At 40.7% G+C, this 12,886-nt stretch overlaps 1 protein-coding gene and 1 non-coding gene across 2 annotated transcripts; both read left to right on the top strand.

The window, feature by feature from the left end:
• The first annotated feature begins 369 nt into the window (after window positions 1–369).
• dnaja2a (DnaJ heat shock protein family (Hsp40) member A2a) lies at window positions 370–11,217 on the top strand. The gene is made up of 9 exons (XM_068578920.1): window positions 370–654; window positions 1,923–1,982; window positions 4,146–4,375; window positions 4,549–4,629; window positions 4,733–4,866; window positions 4,952–5,148; window positions 7,184–7,328; window positions 8,643–8,770; window positions 10,038–11,217. The coding sequence occupies exons 1-9, from the start codon at window positions 577–579 to the stop codon at window positions 10,224–10,226; spliced, it is 1,242 nt and encodes a 413-aa protein (XP_068435021.1). The 5' UTR covers window positions 370–576; the 3' UTR covers window positions 10,227–11,217.
• Window positions 11,218–11,941: 724 nt separating this feature from the next.
• Window positions 11,942–12,015, top strand: trnat-agu (transfer RNA threonine (anticodon AGU)). The gene has a single exon. It is a non-coding gene; the product is annotated as a tRNA-Thr (tRNA).
• The last annotated feature ends 871 nt before the right edge of the window (window positions 12,016–12,886 follow it).

The raw sequence follows: 12,886 nt of genomic DNA, 5'->3' as shown, positions 1-12,886 counted from the left end.
ATATATATATATATACATACATGTGTATGTGTGTGTGTGTGTATATATATATATATATATATATATATATATATATATATATATATATATATATATATATATATATATATATATATATATATATATATATATATATATATATATATATAAAACCATGAATTCATTTGACAATCATATTAGTTCGGTTAGTTGAGGATAATGGATTATTTCTGCAGATCTTACGTTGTTTCGTTTACGTTGCAAATGTTTTAGTGGCATTGACTCAAGCAGTGAAATTCGGTTGAAAACCTTAGAGAGACACAGTTTCAAAAATGATTATTGATCAGCAAAGAACAATTATTGGGATCAAATACTTTGTGTATTTAATACATTTGTTTTTTAAGACGTAAATGGCACTGTGTGCGGTGGCAGGTAAATCAGCCGTTATTTATCACACCGGCAGCCGGGAGGCAGCAGCGTACACACGGGGCGACTAACTTCCCGGAAACGGAGACACGAGGCGAGTAAAACCTTTTCCACCGGCTTCGTCTCTTTGTCCATCCACCTCTCCGCTGAAGCAACATCCACTGCAACACCATGGCGACTGTTGTAGACACGAAGCTATACGACATTCTCGGCGTGTCTCCGTCTGCCACAGAAACCGAGCTGAAGAAGGTAAGTTACACGCGAAAGGCTGAGCAAAACTACTAAGTCACATTTGTGTTTCGAGTTTCGACAGGTACAAATTGCCACAATCAGGAAATGTGTTGCTTTGCGCGGCTAGCTAGCCGGTTAGCTCGCATGCTAACTGGCCTGTGTGCTCGTGTGACGATGGGGCTAGAACGTTGAACCATCATGCGTTATGTGAAAGCCGTTGGGGTTGTTTTTTCTCATCGTAGGTACAACGCTTAGCTTCTCTCCTATACGTGAAACTTAACGTGAGGGACATGATTCAAAGGCGGCCTTAAGGTAACTTAGATTGTGGCGTAAGTGAGTGACCTCACGTTAGCTTTAAGCTAGCGCGTACGTTTGTCATGTTGGTTAGCTAGCGAAGGTTCTGGAACGAGCTACCTTTTTTAGTTTGTTCTCCAAATGGCTACTGCCGACGGGCTAGGGTAGCACACATGCTGTGTAACGCTAGTGAGTGTGACACACACTGATTATTAAAAGCGTTAGCTTCCGATTAGCCGACTTGAGTATCGATTATCATAGTGAGGTTAACGCACTAGACGTCACCCTGGTCGTACAGTAACGTAGTTATAACTGTACGGCGGTGGCGTTAGTCGATAAGGGTAATCTGTCACTTGCACCACCACTTGAAGTGGGGCCTGCATGGGGTTTGTGTTTTTACCTCAAGTTTGTATACTAACGTTACATATAAAGCTCAACATCAAGTTACAATGTTCACGTTTATTCAAACCCCCGCTAGCATCAGCTAGCTTGTTACACGTTGCCTGTCTTTAAAAAAAAAAACATCTCCTCTTTAGCTGAACCCGTCTAATAACTCTTTACGGTGTTCACTATTTAGTATTTTTGTCCAGGGTCTTGTGGAGGGCATACCCCCTTGTCAATTTGAGGTTATTGTTAGCTAGATATGTTAATTAGCAAGCGCACGTTTACATTAACACCATGCCGGGGATTAAAAAGTCAGACATTTTGAAGTTCCTTTTTTGAGGAGTGGGGAGACAAAGTGGTATTTTATTTACCGGTATAATGTAGTAGTGAGTAACTGACGTTATACGAGAAAACTGAGCCATAAACATCACGGTAATTAGTTACATGTTCAACGCAGTGACTGTAACGCTGGTCTGTGTTTTACCGGCCGAAACGTCTGGTTTTGACAGTTAATAAAGTTCCGTAGTATGAGTTATTTCCTTGTGTGATTGAAGTAGACGAGGCATGTCTACAATGTTAATGATGCTCCCTCTTTTGTGTACTCCTAGTCATACCGGAAACTGGCAAAGGAATACCACCCTGACAAGAACCCAAATGCTGGTGACAAGGTAAGACGTTTGTGACTTCCCGTTTTGACTGAAGTTGGTCATCATATGTGTGTTTGAAACACAATGGCAACAGATTTAAGACATTTTAGTTATCTTTTTGAGTGCAATGTATGATGGCTGTTGTCACAAACATGGTTTCAAGGAGGTATTTTTTGGGGGTGGTGATTGGAACTTGTGTGTGTGATTACTAAATTATATTTGGCGTGAGAGGTTTTATATAACAGAGTTTTGAGTTTATATATTTCTGACGGTGGCTTAAACATGTATTTCCATTAGTTTTTGGTTCTCAAACTTTTTCTGTAAATTGCATCATTTTGTGACTCATCTGTGCTTTTATAGTGACGGAATAAAGAAAATTGCAACAGCTTTCAAGTAAACCAGGTTGCTCCATCAGACCAATTCTTTTTAATTGCAATCACTTAGAGAACGTTTTCATTGTTCTATGTGCAAACAAATAACTAATATTTAGTTACTACTAAAAAGCTCATTGTGGAAAACGATAAGCTAATATTTTTTTAACAAAACAGAATGAAGATATGTGAGCATCAGGTTGTATCAGTATTAATGGCTGCATTAAGCTATATTTGTAGAGGAAAGCAGTACCTTTCCTCTACAAATATTTTTGAAACAGGGTTGTAGATTTGATATGGCTGCTCTCAGTTCAGGCTCCTTGTTGATCTAAGATCTGTTTTCTGTTGCAAGAGACGGAACAGCAGAAAAAACCTTACGGAGACTTCTGGAGAGTGACTTTTGGCAAAACGCCAAGAATCGGCGAGTCGTGCATGCGCAAGTTTAACCTGTTAACGGCGTAACTAAACATTTACCTGAAAGTACAGGCGTTTCTCCATGTATTTATTCATGACTTAGTTTTATGTCTGTGTACTTTTGTAATATGTGAAGCCAGCAGCTCATTGTTGGCTACAAGACACGAGCACTTCGGCTCGTTTCACTTTCAGTTCAGAGAACATCATTTAGAGAGCTGCTCCGGTGCTCCTTGCAGGAGGGCTACTGATGCCATCTTCAACCTGGAAGCGTTCAAAACTCAGATATAACTTAGTTGTCTACTTTTCACGCAACATATTTTTTTGACGCTTTCTGTCCTCTGCTGTATGTGTGCTCAGTGCTCACCTGTATGCACGCAAGTGTCTGTGCGCATAGGGGCGGAACTCACGCAACCGCGTAGTGACATAAATGACAAGCTGTCGTGTAGATCCGATCAATAAAATACGGCCGTTTTGTTTGTTTAATAACAGAAAAAGGTGTAAATGTGTTAAAGAGAACCGTAAATTTCATTTTGTGATCTGGCGCTATAGAGAAAATTACAGGGGAGCAGGGTTTTTTTCAGGGGGGTGCCCCCCTAATATAATGGTAGGGGAAGCACTGAGTTCATGTCAGAGAGATGATGACTCTGCAGTGATGTTATTGATTATAGGCAGTGGCTATATTTGTATTTTTATTCTATCTTCACATTTAAAAGTTGAATCATTCAGTGACCAATTCCAGGCATGTGGTTAGTGTGCAATGAGTTGTGTGTTAAGATATTGCAACCTGATGCATGCTTTCCATGGGAATGACGTCACTTTTGTTCCCACCAGAGATGAGGTGAAAGATAAACAGGAAATCTTTCCACACCCTGAGCTATGGTTGATTTGCTCTTGGAGAGCGCCTCAGCTTTGATCAAAGGGATGTTGATAATTTACCATTAACAGGCAATGATAATTTTGACCAATTAATGCTATCCGTTAAAAGAAGAATTTGTATATTTTTTAAATCTGAGCAAGACTCATGAGTGTCTTGTCATTTAAAGGAGTACAGTTGGTCCATCTTAATTGAGTTTAAGGTATCAGCAGGTGCTGCTAGGAAGTTGTAGAATTAATTTACTGACAAATAACCTGTGAAGTTACTCACTCTGCATTGATGTTGACATCGTTACACATTCTCTCTTGTTCAAACCCCAGCTATGCTTTCAACACTCTGTCTGGGTCTTTGCTGCTGTGTGGCTTGTTAGTTACTTCAACCACAGCACCCCTGCATGCATGGCACTAATCTTGCCGTCTTATCGTTAATGGTTGGCTAAAGAGGGTCCATTATCAGTCAGAAATAGTAGTCTTGCAGTTGAAAATCAAGTTTTGACATTTGTTTTTCTGTTCTCTCAAAAAACAGTTCAAAGAAATCAGTTTTGCTTATGAGGTGCTGACCAACCCTGAAAAGAAGGAACTTTATGATCGCTATGGAGAACAAGGTTTGCGGGAAGGAGGTGGTGGTGGCCCGGGGATGGACGACATCTTCTCCCACATCTTTGGCGGTGGACTTTTTGGATTCATGGGAGGCCAGGGAAGTCGCTCAAGGAATGGAGGTCGGAGGAGAGGAGAGGACATGGTCCATCCACTCAAGTAAGACCAAGTCATGAAGAGTCACTCATGAAGAGTTAATTTGAGTAAACTGTATGTTATGTGTAAACACTGCATTATATTTAGTGTAAAGTCCATTTGTGTTCAGTACAAGATCATCATCTCTTCTGTCTCAGGTCACTTAACAGTGTCTAAAATCCCACTCTTTTTTACAGGGTGACACTGGAGGATGTTTACAATGGAAAGACGACTAAACTTCAACTTAGCAAGAATGTGCTGTGTAGCACTTGTAACGGGTAAGTTTCATAACTGCCATTGCGCTATAGTTGATGTAGATGTCTGTATGTTGCCGTGTTACGTTTATTCTGACAATGAATCCACCTCTGGGTGTGTGTGCAGGCAGGGAGGCAAGACGGGCGCTGTTCAAAAATGTACCACATGTAGAGGGCGTGGCATGCGCATCATGATCAGACAGCTGGCCCCAGGAATGGTCCAACAGATGCAGTCTGTGTGTACAGATTGTAACGGAGAAGGTAAGGGGCGCACAGTAATTTAGTATGTATTATTTTGGCTTGGCCTGCTCACGTTCCTCATCGTGTCTCGTTTATCCAACTCCAGGTGAAGTTATCAGCGAAAAAGATCGCTGTAAAAAATGCGAGGGCAAGAAAGTTGTGAAAGAGGTGAAGATTCTGGAGGTTCACGTGGACAAGGGCATGAAGCACGGCCAGAAAATTACCTTCGGAGGGGAGGCTGACCAGGCACCTGGCGTCGAGCCTGGCGACATTGTCCTTGTCCTGCAGGAAAAAGAGAATGAGGTAGGAGGGCCCGTCTCTGATATTGGAGCCACACTAATCTTAAACTGCCCTCCATTTGCACTCTTTGGTATGAGGGATTTAATAAAGTAAATACATTTGGACACTGTTTTACCTTTTCCATAGTTTTATACTAATTCTTTTCTGCCCGTTAAAAGAAAAAAAGTGACCTTGTGCATACAGTCAGTTTTGAGTATAACTTTTATTATAATTAGTGAATGTAGTTCAGCAATTCTCAAAAGCTGCTTCACAGTAAAAGCCAAACACAGAAAATTTACTGAGATCACAAACATCTCAGTTCCGGCATGGTTTTTGTCTGCTATTCTTGTCTGTCAAGAGGATTGTCTCTTGAAGAAATAAAACAGATTTTGATGAGGGATGGTAGGGTTTGTCCTGGAGAATAACATAACGTTATACATTGGGAAGCAGGTAGAGGAGAACTTTCAGGAGTTTTCACAGCTTGTACACTCAAATAAGCTAACCTCGAAAGTGTCTTTATTTGCAGTGTTAAAGGAAATGATAATGTAGTGTGCTTTTAGTTGAATATTTTCTTTTAAAGTAAGTGTAACTGCGTTGAGTTGGAAAATTTATGCATAGTCCCACATTTGTTGAATGACCCAAATGCATATTTGTTCTCTTGATGGAGAGGGTGCATAACCAATTATGTTATAAATGGGATTTTCCTTGTGTAGGTCAGGAAAATATAAGCTCTGTACAATTCCTGCAACCGGGTAACAGCGTCCAGTGAGTAGTTTTTTACTGCCGTGGGGTCCAGCTGGTGGTGCTTTAAACCTCTCCACTATCCTGAGTGCTCAGAACCAGATTGTCTTGACAGTGGCGAGCTGTACCGTGACCAAATTTAGGGTATGAAATAACTTGAGTGGATACCTGCCATGATCAACCAAAAAAAGCCCAGCACGCTTAATGCAACATACATTTTTGTTGTGCTTTTCTTGCTATGTGAGCAGGAATTGAAGGCAAGGCAGCAATATTTATACCAGGGCTGTAATTTTAGTTGTTTGACCATCGTTCAAAACAGTCAAGAAATAAACAATAATGAAAGTCAGTGTTTCCCCTACCATTATAATAGGGGGGCGGGGCGCCTGTAAAAACACCACTTGTCATTTATGTCTCGACGTGGTTGCGCGAGTGCCGCCCTCATGCGCACATACACTTGCGCGCATGCAGGTGAGCACTGAGCACACGCGCAGCAGTGGACAGAGAGCGTCAAAATATGTTGCGTGAAAAGTAGACAACTAATTTATATCTGCGTTTTAAATGCTCCCAGCTAGAAGATGGCATCAGTAGCTCTCCTGCAAGGAGCAGCTCTCTGAACTGAAAGTGAAACGAACCAAAGTGCTCGTGTCTTGTACCAACAATGAGCTGCTGGCTTCACACATTACAAAAGTACAAAGTACACGGACATAAAACTAAGTAATTAATAAATATATGGAGAAATGCCTGTACTGTCGGGTAAATGTTTAGTTACGCCGTTAACAGGTTAAACTTGCGCATGCGCGACTCGCCTATTCTTGGCGTTTTGCCAAAAGTCAATCTCCAGAAGTCTCCGTCAGGTTTTTTTCTGCTGTTCCATCTCTCAAAACTGAAAACAGATCTCAGATGAACATGGAGCATAAACTGAGATCGGCCGTATCAAATCTACAACCCAGTGCAGCCACTAATACTGATACAACCTGATGCTCACATATCTGCACTCGTTCTGTTTTGTCAAAAAAATATTAGCTCATTGTTTTCCACAATGAACTATTTAGTAGTAACTAAATATTAGTTGTTTTTTTTGCACGTTAGAACGTTATTTTCATTGTTCTAAGTGATTACAATTTAAAAAGAAATTGGTCTGATGGAGCAACCTGGTTTACTTAAGTTATTGTAATTTCCTTTATTCTGTCATTATAAAAGCACAGAGGGAGTCACAAAATGATGTTATTTACAGAAAAGGTTTGAGAACCACTGCATTAAAGGTTCTGTGTCGTCGCCCCCAACTTCTAATTAACAATCTTTCCCTCTTTACTTTCAGACATTCAGGCGAGACGGCAACGACTTGTTCATGAACCACAAGCTTGGCCTGGTGGAGGCGCTGTGCGGCTTCCAGTTTATGCTGAAACATTTAGATGAAAGACAGATTGTTGTGAAGTACCCTGCTGGCAAAGTCATTGAACCAGGTGACTACTCAAACTTTGTATTGTTTTCACTATTTCATCAGCCAAATGAGCACATGGTATTAAGGTCAAAGCTCTGATTATCGTTGCGTGATTGACAGTGTTTACGTTTATAAATATTCATATCGCTTGCGAAAAAACAGTGCAGAAAAAAATATTCCGCTACTGTTAGATCCACGAGACTCTGCAGTTTCCGGCTCCCTCCTCTCTGTGCTTCTGTGTGCCTTTTTAAGAGGAGCTGATATGCTGTAGAGTCTGTGTGGAGCTTCGCCTTCATTGTGATTTGTCAATTCAGGTGTCTGTCGACATTTTGTGTGAAACTACCAATTAACACTTAGGAAATCCCCAAGGACATACCCACCCACCTATGCTGCAAACAACACTGGATTTCACTTGATATACAACACACTACCCACTAAAATACAGCTAAAAAAGTGTTTTCTTGTAGTGCAAGAGAGCAGACGGCTGCTCTGCTGTCCAGTTTTATTCTGTACGACGCCACACACAACCATGCGCTGGTAAACAGTCCATAGTACACACATCGATACAGAGCACATGTTGTTCTTGTTCCGAAAACTTTTATAGAAAGAAAAAAAAATGAAACGTGCACATTGCGGAAACATAGTAAGTAGTTTGTTTTTCTATAGTACATATTTTGACTCACATGTTTATTTTGAGAGAAAAAAAACTGTATTTTTCCATTTGCAATAAGACATGGGTGTATATATCACATATGCAACTGCCTTAAAAGGTGAATTTAAGAAATTATGTTCAATCGAAAAAAAGGCCTAAGACCCCGAAGGGATATTGCCCTACTGACTAAAAGTGTGTGGAGAATTTTCTCTCTACGCATCACTACAGCAGAGTCACGTGCGGCTTGATTCTACTTGGCACATTTTAGAATAAGAATGATGACACACTGTGTTCCTGCTGTGAGCTGAATACCACAAGGAGGCAGGTTTTGGAAGGCACTAAGCAGCACCATGGATATTGGACTTGGGTTAGTCAAGGACACATAACATGGCGGTTGATAAATGAGGTGAAGGGTGAGGTCAAAACCCTCAGTGCGAGTTCTGGAAAGACTTTCAAGTTAGCGGTCGAACGCCTTGTTCTTTCCTCTTCTCCGGAACAATGGAGGCTGTCAAATGCTGTCGAATGCTGTAAGCTTAGGAAGTGTCGGAAATCGCTGTAACACTAAGGGCTGCATTCATAAATTGGGATCTGTAGAATATCTGACATTTCACAAAAACAACTTGTGAATATACCTTGTCCCTCTTTTCTTTTTAAAATGTTTTAAACATGCTGCGTCTTTTCCAGGCTCGGTCCGTGTCGTGCGAGGAGAGGGCATGCCACAGTACCGAAACCCCTTTGAGAAGGGAGATCTTTATATCAAGTTTGATGTCCAGTTCCCAGACAACAACTGGATCAGCCCTGAGAAACTTGTGGTAGGACATCTTACTCCTTTTAATTTAATGCCTATCATCATCATCATCATCATCATCATCATCATCATCATCTTTGTTCATTGCAGTGAATATTCAAACATTGAGAACAGCTACAACTAATGCTTTATACTCTGCCCAAGTAGATTTTCAACGTTAATTTGTCATGACCCATGGAGTCAGATTAAGAGCTTGAATTTGCAAAATCAATCAATAAACAAAACAAAATAATGGTAAGGACCATTTTTCATTTTTATGAGGCAATTATTTTTCTTCAAATTGAACAATATATTAACTGTTTAAAGTATACTATAAATAAATACATTCAAAACACTTGACTTCAAACGATAGCTTCAAACTTTTTCACTTCAAACTATATATAGTCATGTATATATTTAAAGAAACGGACACAAGCATCAGGCGGCCTGATAGAGAGCATGTGAGAACTCAGAAACTGTTGGATTCTACAATTTTGCTGCTTTACTGGACTAAACGTCATCGTGTGTGTGTGTGTGTGTGTGTGTGTGTGTGTGTGTTTTTGTTTGTTTGTTTGTTTGTTTGCATACACACACTGGGAGGCCCCTGTTTCAACAAGCCGAGGACGGTCGGCAAAAGCTCCTGCACTCATGTTGTCTCCGCAGCAATCATTGTGCACGCTGGTTGCCCCGCTGTATGCGCGCAGCAACGTGAGAGGAAGCAGAGCAGTGACTGCGCTCTGATCCTCGCTATTTTAATAAAGTATCGATAGTAAAAATATGCAAAATCCTATTGTTTTTAGTATCGGTATACCGTGCAACTTTATAAAGTAATGTACAAAAAAGTATTTAAATCGGCTCAGGCACCGAAATCTGCGTTGTGTTTCAGTCCGGTAGATACCAGACTTTGGGAACCGGTGCCATATTAGCACCGGTTCTCGGTACCCAATCCTACTCCTTTGTTTTTTTTGCAGCTTTGTTTTTGGAAAAGTGAAAAATTAGCTTGCATAGATATTTACCTACTGATACATGTATGCCTTTAATCATGGAGAGAAGAGTCTGTGGAAACAAAGAACTATAATAGACATGATTAAAGCCATGTTGCGGATGTTTTTCTTTTGGGAAAAATAACATGTCAATTACAAAATCTTAACTGTAACCTTAATTTATTGGAGCTACAATGTTGCTCAAACGCACATGTTTTTAATGAGAAGGCTTCTACCCTTAGACATTGTAGCAAAGTTTAAACCAATTATTAAAACAGCTGCATCATGATGAATGTTTTCCATGCGCAGGAGCTGGAGGACATGCTGCCCTCACGGTCGGAGCCACCCATCATCACCGCAGACACAGAGGAGGTCGACCTGCAGGACTACGACGTCAGCCAGAGCTCGACGTCGGGTAGCCGCAGAGAGGCCTACAACGACAGCTCCGATGAAGAGGGCGGCCACCACGGGCCAGGGGTACAGTGTGCCCACCAGTAGTAGCTCTCTCACACACGCTCGCACACGCACACCCACACACACACACACAGACACGCGCACACACATGACCCACGTTCTACTTGGGGAGAAAATGTACGAGTTGCCGAGTAAACAAGGAGGTAGGTCAGACTAAAAAGGCTCGGTAGTTCCTCAGACATGGATCAAAAAAAGAAAAGTTGATTCGTGGCACCTTGAGTTGTTGATTTAATGTTATTGTATGCCGGGGATCACTTTTGATCTTTGCCTGAAGAACTCTCACTTGGGCAGCCAAAGACTTATTACACTGCACCTGGAACAGATTTCGACACTTTAACCTGCAGCTTCAGGTAGAAGTCATATAATGTATTTAAGATGTATCAAAAACAAAACGGTTGCCCCTGTGAATGCTAAGTGGGACGATGATCTGGTGTTCATAGTGAACCCCTCTACTCCTCGGTCACCCCGATTTTAAAAAGTTTGTTCCCCTCTGCAAGGTGGAGTTCCAGATCAGTCGAAGAAAGGAATGTTTCTTGTTTGCTGAGTGTGTAACTTGCATTTTGTTTTCATAGTATTTCCAATAATTAATTTAAGAACTAACCAATGTGGATACGCATACAAACCAGCTGGGCAACGTGACATGCAGATCCTTGGACTCGTGGTATTCATTGGTTCATCCACTCGGCGGCATTTGTAGGATTTGGTTTGGATTTTTACAGCTTTATTTTCTTTGTAGGTTTTTACTTCTTTTTTTTTCTTTTTTTTTTTTGTTCTTTATTTTAATTAAAACAGAAAATTTGTTATTGTCTATATCATTGGACTAGTTGTTGGTCAGCTTCATCAGCTGCTGTGTGATTTTAAGAAAACTGAAGAGATGAGTAACATAGTCTGTATCTGTGCCGAGACCATGTGCATGTAAAAAGCTTTGGTTCCTGCACTTATGAAACATCAAATAAAGCAGCACACTTCTTAAGGAAATGTCTATGAAGTTGTTGAATAAATTGTTGAAATATCATGTGCTGTTGCGTGCTGTTTGTCCCTTCATTCTCATTAACAATCACAAAAATAAAAATCCCTTTAGTTTTGCCAAACACAACTGGAGTTGCATAGAGTTTGGTCTGTGTTGTTCGACTCCCCAAAGCGTCACACTAGAAAACAGTCAACTCCCCAACAATGCGTCACGGACTCCAGCTCATCCACAGTTGCTGTCAGCGGTGATCAACAACTGTTCTTAAATTAGCTGTTGACGGCGAGCACCGCCTGACTCTGCACTGCTTTTATAATCCACCCAAAGTTTCCATCGTCTGTCATTCAAAAGTGAATACGGTCACGCGCCACCCGATAAACTAAACACTGCACCTGCTTTTGTTGGAGAGACAGTGTGTTTCACCGCTGTTTCTGACCGTGAGTAGATGCAACACGCAGCTATAGTTGTGGCAGCAACGTCAAAGGCACTGACATGATCTGAAATAAACAAAATACTCTCAACTGTTTCTGTGTAGAGCAATTGAAATTCATTTTAGATGTAATTAGAAGTCCCTGATAAACTTGTGTATATAAATGTATGACGTAGAGGTCGACTTTAGCTGGATGCTAACAGTAGCATAGTCAACTACTTTTTTGATGGAGATGTCAGTCTCTAAACGTTGTTTCAAGATGTGACTTTCATACAAGTAGACGATATCATTGTAGTCGACCTCGGTGCGTTTATAAACGGCTTTTTCATCAATGGCTATACCGGCGCCGTGGCTTAGATGGTTAAAGCGCCTGTCTAGTAAACAGGAGATCCTGGGTTCGAATCCCAGCGGTGCCTTTTGGTAAATGTCTCCTCGCCCTTCAGTTATTGACATTTGTTGACATACCGTGGCATACGGTTGACATACCGAACATGTCATTTTATTTTTCTCGAGAAACACGCTCTGTGGCTTTTTTGAAAATGCCTAAATTGAAAGTAAATGATGTGTATATTCACTTTGGCAAAGGGGTTTGTAGTACACCAATCTGACCACATGGGGGTGACAGTGAGACCGCCTCCTGAACCAAGAATCCGTCAGACTACAATGGAGGGATTGGGTGAAGAAAATCATGAAGCGACCGTATTTTAGATCTTCCACAAGCAAACGCCGTCTGTGGTGAAACCTGTACTTTAGGACGATGTCTGCAGTTTCCATCTAACATTTCGCATGGAGTGACGGAGGAAGAACACATATAAACAAAGAATAATGAGGACCACTTTGTCCTATTGATGCGGCAAGCTGAATACAGAGTGCCCACCATTAGAGCGGAAATTATATTATGTCTTCAAAATAAGAGCTGCTGAACGCGATTACTTTCATCCAGTGGCCGGCTGTCGGGGCCAGCTAAGCCGTCTCTGCTGGACTAAACAGAATCACAAAGTTATAGCTACTTTATAATGAAATAAATTCAAAAATATATATTAAAAGGTGTATATATATATATATATATATATATATATATATATATATATATATATATATATATATATATATATATGTATATATATATATATATATATATATATGTGTGTTATAATGTAATACACCCCATGTATTATGATTATGTTTCCCAATTAGCTTATTTTCTCATTGCACAAGCTCCTGTCTTGTCTGTTCCTCAGCTCAGGCCAGCAGCACGACGTGCCTTATCGCTGGTTACATATAGCT

Source organism: Clinocottus analis, unplaced genomic scaffold, assembly GCF_023055335.1.
Source record: "Clinocottus analis isolate CAN_PGR_092001 unplaced genomic scaffold, fCliAna1.0.p SCAF_1, whole genome shotgun sequence".
Classification (NCBI taxonomy): domain Eukaryota; kingdom Metazoa; phylum Chordata; class Actinopteri; order Perciformes; family Cottidae; genus Clinocottus; species Clinocottus analis.
The sequence above is the reverse complement of the archived record's forward strand: the minus strand, read 5'-3'. Positions and strand labels throughout refer to the sequence as shown.